This window comes from Strix uralensis, chromosome 3, assembly GCF_047716275.1.
Source record: "Strix uralensis isolate ZFMK-TIS-50842 chromosome 3, bStrUra1, whole genome shotgun sequence".
Classification (NCBI taxonomy): Eukaryota; Metazoa; Chordata; class Aves; order Strigiformes; family Strigidae; genus Strix; species Strix uralensis.
Genome location: NC_133974.1, coordinates 10,718,426 through 10,739,713, shown reverse-complemented (window position 1 = coordinate 10,739,713; position 21,288 = coordinate 10,718,426). Strand labels below are relative to the sequence as shown.

At 49.2% G+C, this 21,288-nt stretch overlaps 2 protein-coding genes across 3 annotated transcripts in view; one reads left to right on the top strand and one right to left on the bottom strand.

Moving 5' to 3' along the window:
* The first annotated feature begins 364 nt into the window (after positions 1-364).
* On the top strand, positions 365-4,430 carry GDF7 (growth differentiation factor 7). Its single transcript, XM_074864693.1, has 2 exons — positions 365-698; positions 3,356-4,430. The coding sequence occupies exons 1-2, from the start codon at positions 365-367 to the stop codon at positions 4,276-4,278; spliced, it is 1,257 nt and encodes a 418-aa protein (XP_074720794.1). The 3' UTR covers positions 4,279-4,430.
* An 11,855-nt stretch (positions 4,431-16,285) lies between these two features.
* LDAH (lipid droplet associated hydrolase) overlaps positions 16,286-21,288 on the bottom strand; it is a 128,592-nt gene continuing 123,589 nt past the window's right edge. Inside the window, exons 7-8 of one of the 2 annotated variants that reach the window (XM_074861490.1) lie at positions 19,859-20,081; positions 16,286-16,621 (exon numbers count right to left, since the gene is read on the bottom strand). In XM_074861490.1, coding sequence (XP_074717591.1) covers positions 19,890-20,081 — 192 coding nt within the window. In that variant the 3' untranslated portion in view covers positions 16,286-16,621; positions 19,859-19,889. Of the gene's footprint in view, positions 16,622-16,852; positions 20,082-21,288 lie in introns of those variants that run through there. The other variant, XM_074861489.1, reaches the window with a different exon arrangement.

Below are 21,288 nucleotides of genomic sequence, written 5' to 3'. Positions count from 1 at the left end.
GCCCGCCTTCCAAACTAAGGCTCGGACCCCCCCGCCTCCCCAAAAGGCGGCCGGGGCGGCCGCCGCGGCACGGGGCCGGTGGGGCGCCGCTCTCCCCTCTGAATGAGGGGTGCGGGTGCCCGTGCCGGGGTCGCCGGTGCCCGCTGCAGGGCGGGCCGGGGGTCCCGGGGCGGGGGGGTGGGGTGTCTCACCTGCGGGCGGAGGCGGGGCGGGGCGGGGCGGGCGGCCGGCAGGGGGCGCTTCCGCGGCGGCGGGCGGCGGCGGCGGCGGCCGCGGCGGCGGCGGCGGCGGGCGAAGACGATGTTCAAAAGCGGGCGGGGAGCGGCGGCGGCAGCAGCACCGCGCCGAGCCCCGGGCCGCCGCCATGCGCCTCCGCGCCGCCGCCGCCGCCCTCTGCCTCTGCCTGCTGGGCGCCTGCCGCCTCCGCCGCGGGCTGGAGGCCGCCGCCGTGCGCGGCCCGTCGGCGGGCGCTCCCCAGCGACCCTCGGCAGCCGCGCCTTCCTCCTCCTCCGCCTCCTCCTCCTCCTCCTCCGCCGCCTCCCCCTTCTCCTCCCCGCCGCGGAGGGACGGGGCTCTCCGCAACGGCACCGTGGTGCCGCACCACTACATGGTGGCCCTCTACCAGCGCCTGGCCGCCCGCCGCGGCCCCGGCCGCCACCCCGACACGGTGACGGGCTTCGCGGAGCGGGCGCGCAGCGGTGAGTGCGGGACGCGCATCCCTCCGCGCAGCGCCGCGCAGAGCGGCCCCGCGCCGCGCAGCGCCCGCAGTGGGGGCAGGGGAGCGGGGACCGGCAGTCGCCGCCAGGACTCCCGCCGTCGGGCGAGAGGGATGGGGATGGATTTGGGCTGGGGAGTGGGCTTGGGGATGGGGATGGGGCTTGTGCCCGGGCCTGGGCATGGAGCCGGGGTTGTGCGTGGGTTTGGGGATGGAGCTGTGGCTTGCGCGTGGGTCCGGGGATCGGCCTTCTGTGCATGGCTTTGGGGATGGAGCCGGGGCTGGGAATTACTTCGAGCGTGGGTTTGGGGACGTGGTGGCGCACGGAGATGGAGCCTGCACGTTGCTCTGAGCACGGGGTTGTGCGTGGGGCTGGGACTTGTGCGGTGGTTGGGGAGCGGGGTTGGGCATTGGTTTGAGCACGGGGGGGTTGCGTGGGGTGGGACACCGGGATGCGGATGGAGCTTAACGGGGTAGGGGCTGCGCGTCCGTGTTTAACGGGAATGGAGCTGCGCGTGAGTTTGAGCACGGGAATGGAGATGAGGACAGGGGTGGGCACGGGGGTGTGCGTGGGGATGGGGTCGCGATGGGAGTAGCAGAGGGGTTGTGCCCAAATCCGGGGAAAAGAGTTGCCGATGGAGGTTAAGTATGGGGCTGTGTGGGGGTCGGGGATGGCGATGGGGTTGCACATGCGGTCGGGGTCAAGGATGGCTCTCGGGGCTGGGGATGCGGTTGGGGACAGGGTGCGAGGCGCAGCCCAGCCGGGAGACAGGGCGGGCAGGGGTGCGGGCACCCCCCGCCACCTGATGCGCTGCCCGGCAGCGGGGACCGGGGTGCGCGGCGCAGTTCGGGGGCAGCTTCTCCGCGCAGCATCCCCGGGACCGAGAGGGAGAAACCCCGGCAGAGCCTTTGCAGCCCGAAAAACTCACCGGGGCACCGCGACGGGCCGGGACGGGGAGGGAGCGCGGCCGCGCTCCCTCCCCGTCCCGGCCCGTCGCGGTGCCCCGTGGGGGGCGGCTCAGTCCCGGGCTACCGGAGCCGGCTGAGCTCGGCATCGCGGTCCCCTTCTCCCTCTTCCCCCTCTTTTGCTCCCTTCATACCCGCGGATCTAATGATAATAGTTGAATAAACACGTATACGTACTTAATATTTTATATATATGTATGTATATAATCATTGTGCTCTGCCGGCGAAGTTAGCTCGGCTGTGTGGAAAAAAAAAATAAAATCCCTATCGAATAAAATGAAAAGACAAACTGAAAAGCAGCCGCAGCTTCCCCCCGTGCCTGTAGCCGGCCGCCCCGGGGTGGGAGAGAGGCGGCTGGTGGTGCGGAGCCCCCCCGTAGCCCCCCAAACCCCATCTCCAAGCCGCAGACCCAAACCCAGCGAGGACCGAATCCTGCAGGGAGGTTTTTGCTGAAAGCTGATGGGGAAACGGCGGGGTAGCGAGGCGGGACTGGGGGGAGGATGCTCCGATGGGCAGTGCCCGCTTTGGGAGAGCCAGGGGAAAACTGCGCCCTGGTTCTGGGAAGTTTCAGAGCAAAACGAAACCAGATGAATGCTTCAAAAGGATCTCCTTATCTGCTCCTCCCAGGAACTTTAGATCTGCTTTTAAAATAATAATAGTAGTCATAATAATAACGATAATAATGACTATAATAATAATAGCAAATGACGGGGACAAAAATCTTTCCCACCCGGAGGGCGGTGCAGGCTGCAGCCCGGTGCGCTGCCCGCGGGAGGGGGCTGTGGGCTGGGGGCGGCGGGCAGGGTCCTGCCGGCAGCGGGTTGGGGGGCTCGGGCACAGCAGCAGTGTTTGCAGCATGCCCAGATCAGGTTTCTTGTTAGAGAGGGGGAAATTAAAAAACAACCCTCCCAGAACTCATTCATCTCTTCTCCCCAACTCCACCTTCTTTGTGTTTTTTTTTTTTTTTCTTTTGTTAATTCACATTGGGTATATTTAATCAGTGCCAGAAACTGTGCAAGTCTATGTTTGGGCTTTGGATCCACCAAAAGTAGTGACAAATTCAAGCTGGACTCACTTTCAGCTTCTGACAGTGCCTCTATCAGACACCCCAAGGCACAGCGTCTGCGTCCCTGACGTGTGTGCCTGTGCCTGCCTGCGAGGGAAATTGAGATTTTTCACAGCATTTTACTTGGCGTGACTGGGGCTGGGGGGGGGGGTGGTGGGGGTGGTGGTGTGACATTTAGGGCAGAAGTCGGTGACAACCTGGTGATTGGGGATGGGACTGTGTTGCGCAGGTTCAGATGGGCCTTCCCTGCCAAAACAGGATAGTGATGTAGCTGGGGGCACTGAAACACCCGGGAGGAGGCAGAGAAGCCACCTCGGGACACGGGATAGAGTGCTGATGAGAAGCCACTTGTTTGAATTGATTCCTCCCTCCCTCTCTGCCTGTTTTTTTTCATGCCTCCAGCCAGGGTGAGTCTCCCGGACACAGGGCACACAGGCTGTGTCCCTGCTGGGATGTTCAGTGAGCCTTGCTGCGAGGCGATGATCTCCCCGCTTAGCTCTGTGTCCCCCGCGCCTCTGTAATGAGAGCTTGGCTTCAGCTTGCTGGGTTTTTATATTTTCTTTTCCTCTTTTTTTTTTTTTTTTTATTTTTTGTTTTATCTCTTCCAGATGCCTCCCCATCTGCTCCTGAGCAGCGATACCTCTTCGACATCTCCAGCCTGCCCGAGGCAGAGGAGGTGACAGGCGCAGAGCTGCGGGTCTTGCGCACCCTCCCTGAAAACCGGAGCTTGGCCCTGTCCCCCGAAGGCACCTTCCACCACCTCCTCCTCTCCACCTGCCCAGGCTGGGACGGCGAGGAGCCCCGGCTGCTGGACTCCAGGGCTGCAGACATTTTGGACGCGGGTTCCTCCAGATGGGAGGTGTTTGATGTCTGGGAAGCCCTGCGGGATCGGAGGGAGAGATCTCCCTCAGGCAAGGTGCTGTGCTTCCTGCTGAGGATCGTCTCGGATCAGTCGGGGCGGCTCCTGCCCCCCCGGCAGCTGGGGTTCAGCAAGCCCCAGCCGCAGCCCCATGAGAGAGCCCTGCTCGTGGCCTTCTCCCGTACTCAGAGGAAGGAGAACCTCTTCAAGGAGATCCGGGATAAGATCAAGGCCCTGGGCAGCCCCCCCTTCCTGGAGCCCCCCGATCCTGGCCAGGAGGTGTACCCCAAGCGGAGGAAGAGACGGACCACCATCGCCGCCCGGTCCGGGGGCAGAGGCCACGGGAAGAAGGCGAAGACCCGCTGCAGCAGGAAGCCCCTGCACGTGAACTTCAAGGAGCTGGGCTGGGACGACTGGATAATTGCCCCCCTGGATTACGAGGCGTATCACTGCGAGGGGGTCTGCGACTTCCCCTTGCGCTCCCACCTGGAGCCCACCAACCACGCCATCATCCAGACCCTGATGAACTCCATGGACCCGGAGTCCACGCCCCCAAGCTGCTGTGTGCCCTCCAAGCTCAGCCCCATCAGCATCCTCTACATAGACTCCGGGAACAACGTGGTTTACAAACAGTATGAGGACATGGTCGTGGAGACGTGTGGCTGCAGGTAGCAATTTCTGCAGCTCTCCCCCTCCCCACCCTGCCCTGCTCCATCCAGCAGCCCTGCCCCATTTTATATATATAAATATAAATATATATATAAAATATATATATATACACACATACACATTTTGGTGTGTGCCTTTCCAAAAGCCAAGCTCAGAGCAGGTATCCCCTGCCCTCCTGGGGCCACCCTGGCCATGAGCGGGGGAGGGACAGGTGATGTCCCCCCTTCCCTGACAACAAGGCTGTAGATTGTGCCCCCGCCCCCCCCCCCTAAAGGAAGAGCGACCTGCACCACTCACACCGGGTTTCCCGGGACTCAGCTGGGGGTGATGCGCTGTGGCGGGAGGCCATGCTCCCTACTCAGAGCTGCTGCCATCTCTCTGCCTTGCCTGCTTCCCCCCGGAGAGGGGGGGCACACAGCCCAGCAGAGCCCCCAGGGGATGCTCGCTCAGCCTCTGAGCTCTGTCTGTTCCGCTTGGTTTGCCCAAGCCAAGCCAACACCTTCTTTCCCAAAGGTTTTGGAAAATGTCTGACCAAAATTGTTTCAGGGCAGAGTGACCTGTGGGGTGATGGAGGGGTGGCTGTGACAGGGGGTTTGGGCCAGCATCACCCCTCCAGCTGCAGTGGTGGGACAGCGGGGAGGTGGGAACGCTCTTTGCTTTGACTTAAAGGAGTTTTTCTGGCTGCCTTCAAATTGCTGCCCTGGGTTTGCTGGGGAAAAAACCAAGGGATCCCTAGGGGGACGCAGGGGTTGGAGAACCTGTGGCCATGGGAGGCTGAATTCATTTGATCCAGGCCTGTTTGCGGTGCAGAGGGATTTGTGAGTCTGCTGTTGGGAACAGGAAACATGGTCCCCATAACCAGAGGCTGAAGTGAGATGAAGTGTGAAGTAGAGCTCGTGCTCTCAACAGAGATGGGAACAACCCTGGAAGGTATTAGCTGGGGGTGCTGTGGCTTTGTGTGGTCCGAAGCACTGGCCCAGTTGCCGATGTCCTGCAGGAGGTACCGGCTGGCAGGTCCCCTTCCTTTCCTACACAAAACCCCATTTCCAAGGCACACGGGGCAGCCAGCATCAGGCCCATGAGTCACACAGCCGTCCTCAGTGTGTCTGGAGAGAAGCGAATGTCCCGAGTTCCCCCGGGGAAGAGCCATTTTGCTTGTGTTCTTCTTTTTCCAAATAATCTCTATAAAAGCACTAAGCTCCACCCTACCTTCCTCTGGCACCAGTTCCCAGCAAGCTCCATCCCTCCCCGGAGCGCCTGCCTCTCCCCGCTCTGTTAAGGGAGCCTGGATCCACCAGGAACAGACATTTCCCATGCAGATGGCTGAATGCCACCCTCGGAGACTGCTACGTAAAGCAGGGTGCTTTGACCCATGCTGAAAGGGCTACGGGATTTTAGTAACTCAGGAGCTGAATATAAATTATGCCTTTAAATCAGAGAAGCCTTACATCCATGCCAAGGCATGTTTTGGATGCTGGGAACAGTTTCTGCTGCACCTCGGTGACTTTTGGTACCACACTTTGGCTTCATGGCTGAACTGGCTTAGACCAGAGATGTATTTGCACAGATTTTGCTTTTGATAGTTTGGTTGTTACTGGTGGTCAGGGTGTTGGCATGTAAACACCAGTGCTCATTAGTGACAGTAGTTCGTGTTTAGGGGAGATAAATCCCTGATAGAAAACATGGGGTTTTTTTCTATGTAAAGCCAGTTGTTCTCTATCACAGGGGTGTTCTGCTAGGGAGAGCTGAGGTGAGCTGGGACAGACAGGGGGTCACCTCAAAGAGCTCTACTGAGATCCAAACGATTTCAAAAGTCAGGAAAGCCTCGGTGAGGGTCTAACAGCCCCTTCCCCCCAAGAAAATAGTACATCAACAGAGAGTAATGGTGATATATCTGCTGGGCTAAACCCCGCCAGCCTCCTTCCATCGTTGCCCCACTCAGGTCTGCTCTGCATCCTTAGGCTGTGGCTGGTGGCAGCTCAGGGGAGCAAGTGTGGTACCTGTGACACCTGCAGAGCTCCTCTGGCTTTACATCCATGTATCTGAGAGGAAAATCCGGCTCCCTGCCTCAGCGTGAATGTGAACATGTATTAAGTGTGATGTACCTGTACCCAGGGGGAAGTTCAGAGGTGGAGGTTAGTGGGGAAGAGGAAGAATCAGGTCCATGCTGGTGGGTTTTCTCACTGTCAGTATTTGGGGGCGGCGAGGTGCAACTAGTGGGTGAGGAGGGGTCAGCGGGAGGGCTCATGTCTTTCCTCTGGCTTTTGGCTTTAGTGCAGGCAGTTAGGGGAAGGAGGTTGGCACGAGCAGCACTGGAGCTGCTTGCTCTGGAAACACCACATCATTTATAGTTACCAAGCTTTCGAAGTACCTAATTTTTCAATTGCCATTGGTTGCTTGATAGTTTTTCTCACTGCTGAGACAATTTTTTTTGATGTTTTCATTTCTTTTACCCCCTCCCCTTCCTCCAAATATTTGTGGTGGAGGTTCGTGGGCAGTTCAAATTCAGGCAAGATATATATAGCTCCTGGCAGCCTCTTCTGGCTTGGTGGCTCTTGTGAACATTGGCTGAATGGGTGACCTGAGATCTGCTCCTCTGGGACTTTGTCCGAGGGGGTGCTGATGCCAGTGACCCCCGGTTCTTGTGGCTCTTGTTCAACCACAGCTGCAGAGAGGGGACAGACAGACAGACATAACTCACCTCAGGTCTGGAGGTGGCCGACAGAGAGCAGGGTGACGGGTTGGGTCTTGTGATGCTTTACCCCGACCCCAGTGCTGGGATGCTGTGTGCTGCTGGGGCTTTGTCCTGAACCCCACGATGGCTTTGCTGGCCCTGGTGAGAAAAGCTGTGGCTCAGTCACTGCAGTTTCGTAGCCTGGATCACTATGATAAATGAGGACGGGGAGGATTCGGGGAGAGCACAGAGGCTGCTGCTGACAGCGATGCCATCCATGGTTTTGCCCATGCAGGAACCACTCCTGGCTCTCCTGGCTGCAGGTACCTCTCCCTCAACAGGCATGTTTGTCAGGAGAGCAAACCCCCGGGGTGGGCCCAGTGATGGTGTGGCCCTCTGTGTTCACACCCACGGCGACACCGCCATGCCAGCCACTGTTTTAAGAGAGCATCTGTTTCTTTCCTGCGCAGACAACCTCCGGAGGACAAAAGGAGAGCAAAGGATAGTGTCAGACCCTCTTTCTGCTTGCTTAAGTGGACAGGGGAGGGCAGGGGGATGTGTGTGATCAGGGAAAGGCTGGAGAAGAGCAGAGCTGGGGCTCTTGGTGGGTAACTGGTGCTCCCTCCTGGGCAAGAGTGTCGGCGGCAGCACTTGGCGGTCACATTGCTCATTGCTCCTGGGGGAATATTTCCAGAGCAAAATCTGCCAGTCCTCCCTTTACAAATCTCTGCGTGCTCCTGCAAGGGCTGCCTTTCCATCCCCAAGCAGATTCGGAGATTGCACCCAAACAGTGGGATGAGGCTTGGGCAACAGCCATCAGAGCCGTTGCAGATGGAAGAGCTGAGCCCCTCGTGGGGTGCAAAAGCCTTTCCCGGGTTCCTGTGGCCAAGATGCTGCAGCCCTGCTGTGTTGGGGAGCAACGCAGGGACATGTCTGCAAAGGCCACGGAGGAGTAAATCCTGCCTTTGGAGGCAAGTAAACGGGTCATCAGCTGCAGGACAGCGGTAGCCCAGCCCAGCCCAGCCCCCCAGCCCTGGAGCTGGTCCTCCACAGAGCATCAGCCTCTAATGCCATAGAAACGGTCCAGGAAAAATGTATTTCTGATCAGTTGCCTCTTGCCTGAGCTGATATTTGGGCACATGTAAACATTATAAATAGGAGACTAGAGGTTGAACATGGACAAATATGAATTCAGTAGACTCAGAGTGATTTTAATGGATAATTATAGGTTCTCAATCTGCAGTATTTATACAACCTTTCCAGTTAAAAAAAACACAGTTTCCATGCAGAGTATATTCTCCTGGAGGATTTGTTTGACCTTCAGCACCATTTTTATCTGCAGGATGTAATTACAGTGAAGCTAGAAGTATTAAGCATTGGAAAAGGACTACATTTCTATGCTTAACTGGCTCCCTCCCATCTTACATGGGAATTACGCAGGAGCAGGGAAACTCGCAGAGGGATCCTGTTTGACTTGGAAGCTCTGGGGCTGCAATTCGGGGAAGCATGCTTGGTCAGAACAGGATTGGGGTGTGTGCCTTGCCTTGGGTCTCCTTCAGCTCTATAAAACTAAAGCCTGTGCTTAAGCCACTGCCTGCACTGTGTCCTGAAGCCCCCTGTCCAGTGGAGTCCCATAGCAGGGACAGTCAGAAGCAAAATGGCTTTATGCCCAGTTTAACTGCCCGATGACCAGGGGTGCTGCTGACCTAGAAATAAATCCCAGGAAACAGATTTTATCCTTTTTCTTTTTTATTTTTTTTAAGGAATAATTGTTTTTTAATTCTTAAAAGAGGATTGTCTAACATCCCCCGTTTTTTTTTTACATCATACTTCAGATCCAGTGGTAGAAAGGAAATGAGTATCCTCTGAGAGGGAGAAGGATGTTTGTATGGAAAAGGGATTGCAGCTTTGCCCCAGCATAGCTGCATTGATCCCAGTGGCTTTACTTCTGGTCAGCACTGGCAGACAGAGCTGTCTCCTCTTTGGCTGTTTGCTGGTGCTTGGTGTACCCATAAGGAAAAGACTGGAAAAGCACCGCTTCTGATTAAAAGCAAATCCCAAGTCTTGAGCCTTCTGCTCAAGTCTGAGTGCCAGCAACTTCTGTGTATATTTGCACCATATGGATTTTAACTCACGCCTTGATTACACAGCTCTTGCTACTGGAGAAAACTGGGTAGGTCTGCAGTGATTTATTGGTCACAGTCCCATTGCAAAGCGAGCAGCTCCTTTTACTGCTGGCAGGTTTAAGCCCTTACCCCACAAACCTGAACGTGTGTGTTTAGGGAGAGTCACCTGTGCTGCTCTCCCTGTAACATCAGACCCATGCACCGCTGTTCACAGTTTTGCCTCTTGCAGGGAAGAGATGAGAGAGGCTGGGGCATCACTTGGGACGCCCTGGGGTTGCAGGTCCCACAGGGTGCAGCGGAGCACCTCAAGGTGCTGATGGGATGCCTTTGGCTTTGCTCTCTAGACTTAACAGGAGTGTTGCCATGAGCTTTGGCTTGATGTGCTTGTCTGTGATAGCAGCATCTACAGTTATTCATGTCAAAAACCACATGATATATGTTGATGTGACAGATATGTCATAAATACCAGTCCACCGACCAGCTCATACTCATGTTGCCAGTGAACCTGGTGGGAAATGTCATGGTTTCCTGCCAAGTGTGTAACGAGTCCTGAAATACGAGTGCCTTCTCTTTTGTCTGCGTTGGGGCAGCACGGCCATATGTCAGGGGGGAAAAAACCTGTGTGGGCCAATGGCAATGAGAGTCTGAATATCACACAAGGGTTGTCATCCAAAACAGGACTGTGCCACTGGATTTGAAAGATGGTCAGATCGAAGGGCTATCACATGGACCTTGGTTGGGCAGTTCCACCCAATTGCTTGCTGTGTCCCCTGTCCTGGGTGAACCTGGAGTTGCAGTATGAATTTTTGACTCTTCACATCACCTTCTAGGGAGGTGAGTGGACAGGAGAACCCATGTGGCCAAAACTGAGCTCTGCTCTTTGAAGGTGAAGTTGTTCTTTTAACTCGCGTGACCTGCAGATGGTGACATGCATGTCCCACTGGCATCAGAGCAACTTTCCTGGCATTGGGGGTCCCTTTATGGGTGTGTAGGGTCTGGATGGGGCTGCTGGGTGGCAGGAGCAGAGTGTGGCAGCGTGCTCACCACCGGGACTGTGTCCTCCATGAAAACATGTTGGGGAGAGGAACTGGGGAGTAACTGTCCCATGGATGGGATGTTACTGATGGTCAGGAGCTTGTGACCTTGTGTGGTGGGTGGCGGGAGAGTTTTTATGCCTTTCCTGTCTTTGAATTAATGGCTGGTGAAAGATTGATATGTTCCACCAGGCTGGTGTGACACCTTGAAATTTGTGATAAGCTGGTTTATGTTTTCCATGGTAAAATCATCTGCATTCAGTCTTTTAAGGCACTTTGTTGCGAGCTCCACAGAGGTGCAAAGATGTCTCTGAAAATCAGTTATGCCCTCAGAAAGTGTTCTGGACCTTCAGAAAATTACCAAAATTTGGAACTCCTGCTGGTGTAACCCACTGACCAAGGACCCCACCCTACATCTCAAAGGATGTTTTGCAGCCTTGCACTCAAGACATGTGTAGCCCATGTGGCTGCTTTTTCCTTTTACTGGCACCAGTATCCAAGCAGCCCCCTGAATTTACTGTGTTGGGAAGGAGCCTGATTTACATGGTGGTGGGAAGGAGCACACCAGCAGGCTGGCTGATGCCCCGTGTTTAACTTTTGGCTGCGTGGACTAGGGCAGGAAGCATTGGGCAGCAGAGCATTTTCATGGAGATTGGTACGGAAAAATCTTAAACCAAAGCTTGATGCATTCCCAGAAATGGCTGAAAACGAAACCCAGCCATTTTTCAGTGGTTTTTCAGCAAGTTTGGCTCTTCATTTTTCTGTCATCACCACATATTAGTTCATTTGTACATTTTGTGAGCTCATTTTTCTGCTTTGATACTTGTGCTCATACTTTGGGTTTTCAGGATGAGGAGTGTGGAGATTTGCTGTGGTGTTTGATGGATGAGGGGAGAGCAAGGAAGGAAAGGCTGAGTCTCAGCAGCAGGAGGCTGGGGCGTAGTCTGTGCCCTCAAACATGGGATGGTGAGGGGGTGGGTTTGGCAGTGTTGAAGTTGGTGGGAGAAGAGGACCTGCTCATGATGGGTCACATGTTCAAGTGCTTTTCTGATGGAAGGTGAGAGTGTTTGGGTCTCCCTTCCATTCTACTTTGCTGTGGTGTAAACCTATGCTGGTGCCACCCAGATCTCCACCATCAGAGGAATGAGACCCAGAGGGCTTGACCCAGCCTCCTCAGGAGCTGTGGTCTTTGGTCCCAGGTTTTGGGGAGATGGTAGCATTCCCCATGGTGTTTCATTCTTTTCCTCCATCCTGCCTTGGTGAAGAGAGAGGAGGGGAGCGGGAGTGAAAAAAACAAGAGGCAAAGTTTAGGCTCCCTTGCTGCCAAGCTGGTCATCCCAGGGAGCTGTGTGCTGGGAACTGCCGAGCGCCAAGGGGCTCACAGGAGCTCAGCCATCAGCAGCAGAGCGTGAAACAATATCCACAGGCCAGGGAAAGGGATGGTCACACATGGAGGGGGTGGGCTTTAGTCCTCAAAGAGGTGCCAAAGTTGTGTAGGCAATGATCAGCTGGGGATGGGACATTTTGTAGGGGCAGCTCATCCCCTCCTTGGCCAGGGTCTGGTATGATCACTCTGGTTACATTCATCCCACATCCTGTGAGTAATAGTGCTGAAAAAGAAGGGTCTGAGTTTCTGAGGTGCTGAACATCCAGTGCTCCCACATGCTTCAGTTGAAGCCACATTTGTGCAGTGCCTTTGCAAATCAGGCTCTTACAGCCTGAGTAGTTAGGGGCTTTTCACACCTGGAGTCACCAGCTCCATCTTGTGCTGCAGCTGTTTGCTGGAAAAGCTGGTGGAGATGCTGCTCATAAGAACTGAATGAGTGTCTGTGCAGGAAAGACCTGCTCCACTCTTGGTGCTCCCCGTTTTAGATGCCGGCAGGAGCAACGTCAGCCCTGCTTGTTGATCCAGTTTGCTAAGTCACTACGTGTCCCACCACCGCGTGCTCTTTTTCTGGTGAAGTCAACACTATCTGGAGCTCCTTTGACAAAACGAGCCTCTCTGCTGGTCAGTCGTGGTTTTATTTATATGTTCTTTTCTTTGATTAGAAAGGAAAATATCAAAAAATGAAAAAGGACTCACGTTTCCAATAGCTGTATCTCTAGTAGTTATAATTTTTGAAGCAATACTCGTATCCCTGTGTGTGCCTCTAAACTATCCATGTATCTGTTCAGCTTTTTCAGGCCTGAGTGTGTGAAATATCTCTAAAGATAGCTCTGTAAGTGATGGTGTAAATGCATTGTTTGTATGTATTCTAAAGTTTAAATAGAATGTACATATGGGATTGTAAATGAACTGTAAACAGCAATCTATATTTTCTTGAATATATTATATAGCAGTATATATTTGTTAAATAAGTATTCTTGTATACTCTTCAATAACCTTTTTAATATTTTGTACAGATAAGTTTATTAAATATTTTATTGATACATAGATCTCTGCAAGAATTTTTTCTTCTGAAGACTTGTGCTTGTGTCCTGAAACCAGATGGCTCATTTCAGAGCAGCCTTCATAAGTCACCTTTACTTCCTGTGCTACCTGAGATGTTAAAACCAAAAATGAAAAAGCCATTCATTTTAAACTGCTTTCCTTGGCAACCTCAGGTATTTTCCAAGAAAAAAAGTCTCAGGACAGTGAGGTTTGCAATGGATTTATCATCAGATTGTACATCCCTTTTCTTCCCTGTGTTTCTGAATACAGTTCACCTGCCTTGACCCAGGTCCAGCCAGCCAAACAGGATTCTCTCCATTGACTTGAATAGAAAGCTTTAGAGACTCAGAAACATTGACTTGAGCAGGTAGATATGAGAGCTGGAAGAATATCCCCTGCTCACATCATGCTTATGGTCACACAAAGCTGGCCTGATGGGTTTGACCTGAGCACAGGACTCTGCCCCTGCAGGTGCCCAGCTCCCTGCGGTCCCCACAGCAGGAGCCCAAGTCTTCTGGAGGGGTGAGGGAGGAACTCGACTTGGTTAGGTCTGATGAAAACATCCCCTTAGGAAATAAGGAAAAAATCAGGAATTTCAAAATTTGGGCAATGAGAAGATACCTGGAAAAATGTAGTAGAGAGTTCTTTTCCCCCAAATCAGGTCTGATAGTTTCATTCCTGTTAGGTATCGCTGGTACATGATACATCACCTTTTGTTAAAGATTGCTCTTACCGGAATATTGTTTTTTGTTACTCTGTTCTCTCCTCTTTCAAAGTATTTTTTTTTCTTTTTTTTTTTTTTTTAATACCTTGCTAAAGCACCCTGGGACATGAAATCCTTTTGCATTTCTAGTAGGTAAACTTTAAAAATTATGGCACAGCCAGAAAGCAAGGAATCTATAAGATTAGCTTAATCGATCACATTAGATTAATGTCACACACGCTCAGGAATGGGCTGTCAAATATCTATATGACCTTTTTTTCATCTACTTTCACTAGGACATTGTAGTGGCAGAACCAGACGTTTCAGGGAGAGTGAGTTGCTTTAGTATGTGCTCCTGCAGTGGACATCACCAAAGTGCCTTGGGGACAGCGAGTGAAGGTGATAGGGTTACGACTGCCTCTGCTGCATCCTTACCACATACAATACTGTGAACATGCAGGTGTGGAGTAAGGCACATATGGAAGCATGTAAGAAGTCTTCAAGGCATCAGGCATATATTTCAGTCGTAGCAGAGCAACCTCAGTTTTCAAGACCCAGGAAAAACACATGGGACAACTGCCAAGCGAGTTTTGCCTGAAGAACTTAAAAATTAATTCTTACAAGACTGGTATTTTCTAGGCTGTCCCTTCATCTTAAGCATACCCACAAACACATGGCTCAGCTGGAGTGAGGCATGGTGATTTCTGTTCTGTCACATGGAGTGTCAGACCAAGCACAAGCCACCTTTTGGTCAGTGTCCTGCATCATCACATGCTCATTTATGGTCTCATTGGCTGATGGGGTTTTTTGGCACAAGTTCTCCGGCTAGGCACAGAGAGGAAGACAGGATGGAATTTGCCCCCATGCCCCTCTGTCCCTTGTATATGTAGTTTTCCAGGAAGGTGTTACCTTAACATGTTATTTTCAACAAAACGTTGAAGGGTGACAGCAAATGGTTATTCACAGGAATCCCATCATGTCTTCACTGAAATCAGTGGGAGTGGTAGGTTTGCATTCTGTGAAGACAGGTTTTTAGTCCATAGCACAAACTTGGACTAACAGTACTTCAGACTACTCGTGATTTACAACAAAAACTAGTTAATCCTCATATATATTCTGAAAGCCAAGCATTGTCATGGTCAGTTTATATCTGAGAGAAATTGGAGGAACAGCAAAGACAGGTGACATGCCCAAGGTCACACACTGATACAATAGAAAAAAATGCAGAGATAAAACAGGACATAGTCTGGCTTGGGCACCTAGTGACCTCACCTTAAAGCAAATGCCCAAGTCCCTCATGTAGTAAAAAAATTGGTTGGTGCCTGCCAGCAGCTTGAGAGGAAGATCTGGTACTTCTACATTTAGATACCTAAGTTAGATCAGATAGGGAATTTAAACATCTGGTTTGGGAGCACTGCTTTATGAGTTGGGGGCAAGTTAGGTGAGCCAGGTCTATTTTGCTTGGAGCACCAGTTTTCCTCTTAGCACCTAATACAAAGTCCAGTGAAGCTGGTTTTAATGTATACATTAACTTCAGTAAGTTTTGGACCAGGTTCTAGCATCTGCTTGAGACTTATCCGAAGACTCTCATGTATCGTTCCATGTAGCGTTCTGTAATGCAGAGCAATTCAGAAGATGTCTGGGGAGATCACTGGAACATGTTTGCTGTGAGGCAAAACTGCAGTCCCAAAGTATTCTAGTATGAGAATTTTATCTTCTTTTCAGTACCTGAAACTAGGCGGGCATATTTTCATTACTATGAAAACTTCAATCCTTGTTATCACAAAGTACTAATTCCACAAGATTCCTGCTATATTGGACTGTCCTGTTTTGGTGCAAACTAATAGAAGCACAAGGATAAAAGGAAACTTCTGTCTTGCAGGTAATACTTTTGTACTGAAGCTCTTTGTTCATGTCATGTCACCTCTGTTGTCCTAGTCTCAACTGATCCCTTAGGTCTCCCTAAACCTATGTGCAACCCTATTGACTTTACTGAGGCTGTACTGGGGCTGTAATTGGAGTTAAAACACTCCAGTTCACTCTGGATGCTTAAAATCCTAGGGGTTTTTTTGTGGGTAAAAATACAGGTTTCTCCTGATAAACACGGATGACTTGCAGTACCTCCTGCACGATGAGAGCGGATGACGGTAACACTCCAAAACCTTTCTATTCTGTAAACAGTATTCCTGTTTCCAACAAGTTAGATTGGAACAGTGGGACCCTTATCAAATTTTAAGGGTACTTGTTAGGGAAAAGGAGTAGCTGAGTCCTGACACTGGGAAAGCCTTTTTTTCCCCAGTTCTAAGCCATCATACACAAGGATTTCTCTTAATATACAGAGCACAGTGTATTTTAGAGCTCGGAGGCTTTAAGCTGAGTTTGTTGAAGATGTTCATAACCGGCAAAATGGGGGGCACCCTCCACTGCTGCTTTTATTGTCAATTGCTTCAAAATAGGATGGCAAAAAGATCTCCTTCGAGTGTCTGACTGGCAAGCACTGCAGTCAGATACAGAACGAGTCAGATACAGAGCAAGTCAGATGTTTTAAACATTCTGCATTTTACTACCTACTGCAAACTACTTTCCACAACACAACTACTTTCCTGCAAGCACGTTCCTGCAGTAGTTGGAATTGAAAAACCTAGTCCATGTCCTGTCAGCTTAAGCACTTGAAAACGGTCTCTAATTAAATCTCTCCTGCCTGTCCCATCTGAGCATCCATGTTAGCCTGGTTCATAACTTCTGCATGATGCTACTGAGAGCAACGATCGCTTCTGGCAGCTGGCTTGTACTGTTACTGCTGTATCTGCTGCTTGTACTCAAACCCCATCAGCTGTTCCAGAAATATATGCTGTTTTAATAGTTCCTGGTCACTCACAAACACTCTCTGGATTCTTATTTTGTAAATGTGCCAGGAAAGAGAACATCGGCCTGCAAGTGAAGAGCCTCAGAAACTTATTGTAGTTGGGAGTCTGAGTGTGACCTGTGACACAGAGTAAAACAAGTCTCTTGGGTCTAGTAAGTTTATCCAAACCCAGTAATAGTTTGAGCAACTTTATTAATGACAACATTGAACATCTTGTTTAAAGTCTTTGCTGGCAATTAGCTAAACCAAAGAAACGGATGGGAAGTGGATGCGTGTATAAACCCATTTTCTGTAAAAAGAGTATGCAGATGACCTCAACTGCAGAGAAGAGATAATCTGTTGTGGCTCATGTATGCAATTTGTCTCCTGCGAGTCAAGAAACTGGTGTTTAGCTTGGAGTCCAACTCCAAATTCTTCACCATCAACACTGGGCAAGCACTCATCAGGCTTCCTGAAGGGAGAAACCTCACTAATTTACACACTCTATAGCTCATTCAAAGCAGCAAACGGACCTGGAGGGAGCAAGAGGAAACACTGATTGATTATTTTGGAGTGGCTCTGGATAAAAATGCTTAAGTGAGTCAGGTGCCTACCACCCACTGATTTTCTCTGCACTTAGCAGATGTGAAATTCACATCGCATGTGAAATTTGGGTTTTGCCGAGTATTTTTGTAAATTTTGTATGCATGAAGTAATGAAGAAGGTGAACAAGACTAAACAAGTTATCAAAATAAAGAATCAAGTTACATTTTACCATAAATGTATTTATTTTTGTTACTGGAGTTGTGTACTTTTTCATAAAAGGTATCAATCTAGCAAAACACTTGAACGTGAGTCAAAGTCATTGAAGCTAGCAGGATTACTCGCGCAGTGAGAATTAAGCACAAATGTGAATGACAGAGATTAGGTGCTACTGCATACAGTCAATTAATTTGTGATAGGTTTCCCAAGAATTCTAAAATAGTCTAAAACAGACAAGACCACACTGTGTTTTCATGGTAAGTTGGCACATTTGGACCATAAGCACTTCTGACACTCTCTGCCTGGGGTCATAGTGAACACCACGGGCTTCAGAGGAGCTGGATTCTCATTGTGTGAGATCTGCTCCTCTTAGGAAATACAGGTGTGAAAACTAGACCCGTGCTTTTCGGCAATGAATAGAGTAGCAAATTTTCAGATCTTAGCCTTACAGTAACAGCTTCTAGGAGGAAGGTAGCAATTGAATCATTATGGTTTTGATAATCTTAGAGAAAATTCATTTAAGAAAATTGTAAGGCATTATCCTGCAGTAGATCTCAGTTTAGGTCTTAATGCAGTCAGTAGGATTTATTATAATGGATTATCATTTGTATAAAAGGCATACACAAGTCAAGTACAAGTATTGCTAAATTAATTCCTCATACAAAGTATACGAATAATGCACTGTAAACAACTGCTTCTCATAGGTGCTTCAGTTTCCAGGCTTTAATAGTTGCTTGTCATCTTTGGTTAATGCAAGATTTTCTCTGTCCTCAGGAGATCCACTACAACAGCTGAACTTTTACAAACTGAGTCCTTGCTCCACTACCCAATCCCATATACTTTGAAGAACAAATGTTTTGCTCAATCAGATCAACATGTAAACCAAAACAACCAAGTGAGCTGTATTTTTTATGCTGTTAACATACAAACATGTGTATATGTGTATATGTATGTGTACATATAAATATCTTCATGTATGTGAACACACCCCCTCCCTCTGCCCCAGGGAGCACCAAGGCCAACACATGCATTTAGCATCTACCATAAGGCCACCCAACAGGAATGCACGCCAACATCTGGGGGCTGTTTAAACACACACAGACACACACAACTACGGATTTCTAAAGTGAGCCCAAGAACTCTTTTGATCATGACTGAATATGGCCCCGTAGAAAGAAGGAAAGTCCCATGACTATCCAGTAAACAGAATCAGTTGCATGGGTACAGTCCCTTCACTTTGAACATATCTGGTTCCTCCTCATGCTGCTGCAACTGTGGTCTCAACATTTCTGCCTCAAGCATCAGTATGTTTCATTACACGGCAGTGTAATCTGAAAATACACTGGGTAGTCTCAAAAGCTAAACTAGTTTCTGATGCAAAAAAGGTCACTTAAAGCCACTGTCTGTCTGCAGGTTTGAAAGCTAGTCCAAAACATCCAGAAACTGAACTCTATTATAAATTGCTCTAAATATTAGTGAGAAGTTTCAAGGGTGATTTAGAGAGAAGTGGAAGGTGTGTATATAATCATGAAAGAAAAGTAAGGAATTAACTGTTTTTTCTGCATCAGAGAACATTCTCCAATACCATTTTCACTAGTACCACATTAAAACTGTTAATAAATCATGAAAGTTAGATACCCAATGCATCATTTAAATTCATCTGTTTGTAAGGGCAGGGCTCCTCTGACTATATTCTGTAGTGTTTTGCTTATTTATAAATGCCTCTATGAACTCCACAGGGAGACTATTTCACAGGTTCATGGCTAGAAAGCTGTTCCTGATTACACTTGGCTCTGTCCCCCTCACATTTTTTTCATTTCTATCTATCGCCTGTAATTTCTTCTGTTATCACAACTGGGACGATTTGGTTTTGCTATCTGTAAAGGAGAAAGATAAACAAATGTGAGGAACAGTGTACTTGTCAGCAATGTGCTACAGCAAGGATCTGGTTCTCAATAGTAACTTTTCATGCCATTTCATGGGTGCAACCATGGCAGAGTATTAGCCATTTTCTCACAGTGGATTTACCTAATTTGTGGCTTGACAGAAAATGTCATACTTCAGTCCTTAGAGCAAAGAACTGACATTTAGGCATGCATCAAAACTGGTTTAAGTCTTTAACGTTGCTCAGCAAACACTGTTCTCATGGTCTTCATTAGGAGAGCTAGGCCACCTGTAAGTAGTTATATATGGATTCTACAATCCATTTTAAGCTTTTAATACTGGCACTTCTGACCAGCATCCTTTACCTTCTCTACAGTCAATCGAAAACCGAAACACTTGGCAAGGTTCCAGACAGGAGTTCCATTTGTATTCCCTTGCTGAGCAGCCAGTTACCTATGGTATTTTTAATACCCTGTAGGGCCCTGGCAGCACCCTAAATCTCTTCTGAGACTTTGAGAAACTGCACACCTCCTCTACACATCGCCCTTGTGCTCATCCTGAACTCAGCCTGACCTCTGATTGACCACCAACCCCATCTGACGTGGAGGAGACAACGTTAGGGCTGTCCTAGGGCCTTGGGCTGTTCTGGCTGTCATGCACCAGGGTTACATGGACGGATGAGCCATGTGGAGAGGACAGGGTCTTTCACAGCACACCAGGATCCATTGCCAGGATCCATTCACAGGGGGATTTTTATCCACACAGAGTAGCCTGGTATTTCTTTCTACAGCAGGCCAGCTGGGCTGCCCCAAAGCCATCCCTGACAGTTCTCCAGCAGGTGAGTGAGGTGGTAGTAACTCAGTTACACTTGTAACCAGTGAATCTAGTATCAGTGTTGTCTAGAGTGCTAGCAGACAATAAATATTCCACGCTTTGCCAAGTCCTGAAGACACAGGATGAAGGTACATCACCACTGAATCAATAAAACTATACTTTGGACCAGCCAGTCTCTCTTTAACTTTCTCTAAAACATCTCAATAGAAAACAGGTCATAATCTATAATAAACAGAAAAAAATAGGACAGACTCTCTCACAAAAAAATTACACGTTCACAAAATAATTACATTTTTTTCTTGTTAATCACTGAACCTGTGTTTATAATTTGGTCAGATCATCCTGTAACCAGTCTGTAATCATGGCAGCCATCTCCTTGCTGGCATCTAGCACAAAGGCGTGGCGGAGCCCTTTCTCACAAAGTCGAATGTCTCCGTCTGGAAAATCCATTTTGATCTCATCGTAGTAGTGCTGTGGACACCAGCTGTCTCCAGTTCCATAGTAAAAAATCAGCTAGAAATCAAAGCATATCAGATCATTAACTTGAAAAGTTACTGATGAAGCAGCCAATATCCAAACAAAGAGCACTGAATTATTTGGAAATAAGCAATGCTTCATGACCCAAGATATACTGTGAGGAATAGCAAATTCATAGTTCTCAGTTGTTTCCAAGTCTGCAATGATGAAGCCAATTAAATGATCTGTGACTCAGTTTCCTCATCTGTAAAACTGTGGAACACAATCCAGACAACTCTGAAAATAGAGATCTGCTGATGAAAAGTGGCTGTCTTACGAAATTTGTTATTATCATTCAAAACATCTAGTCGTCCATGGAGTCTACCCCTAACCAGGCAAGCTGCTGTGTTCTCCCTAGCTATTAGCTGGTTTCATTGTTAGCTTTCTAGCTGTTTGATCAAATACCAAAATTACCAGTAAACCTGATGCTATGTCCCAGCTGAAGGGGCTAACCATTACGGCTTTCTTCTGGATATAAACTAAGAGGAACTATGAGGGTACTCCACATTTGTGAGTAGCTCAGTCTTACTGGCATCTGTTAGGTGTGATCTCAAACCACCTGCCTGGTTAGGGCCTTAGGTGGAGGAGTACCCATTTTTCTTAACCTCGGTGTTAATGGTGTAAACTAGAGGTGATTCACTCAGTCAGTCATGTTAGAATAACAGCAATTATGGTTATTCTCAGAAGCAAAACTTTTTCTGCTTGAAGAGTTTTGTAATCTTAGAATCATAGAATCACAGAATAGTTGGATGGGACCTTTATAGGTCATCTAGTCCACCCCCCTGCAATGAGCAGGAACATCTTCAACTATATCAGGTTGCTCAGAGCCCCGTCCAACCTGGCCTTGAATGTTTCCAGGGATGGGGCATCTACCACCTCTCTGGGCAACCTGTTTCAGTGCTTCACCACCCTCATAAAAAATGTCTTCCTTGTATCCAGTCTGGATCTACCCTCTTTTAGTTTAAAACCATTACCCCTTGTCCTGTTGCTACAGGCCCTACTAAGAAGTTTGTCCCCATCTTTCTTATAAGCCCCCTTTAATAACTGAAAGGCTGAAATAAGGTCTCCCCAGAGCCTTCTCTTCTCCAGGCTGAACAACTCCAACTCTATCTTAACTTTGTAAAGTGCTGCCCGTGTAGAGCACAGGAACCTCCGGGAGATCAATGAGCAATTTTCATTTGGGTTGTAATGTAGAACTAAAATT

Bases quoted from the DNA above. Each gene is read 5' to 3' on its own strand.
- GDF7 (XM_074864693.1), top strand. From the start codon at position 365: ATGCGCCTCCGCGCCGCCGCCGCCGCCCTCTGCCTCTGCCTGCTGGGC. The intron at 699-3,355 runs GTGAGTGCGGGA...TATCTCTTCCAG, and splicing joins CGCGGAGCGGGCGCGCAGCG to ATGCCTCCCCATCTGCTCCT.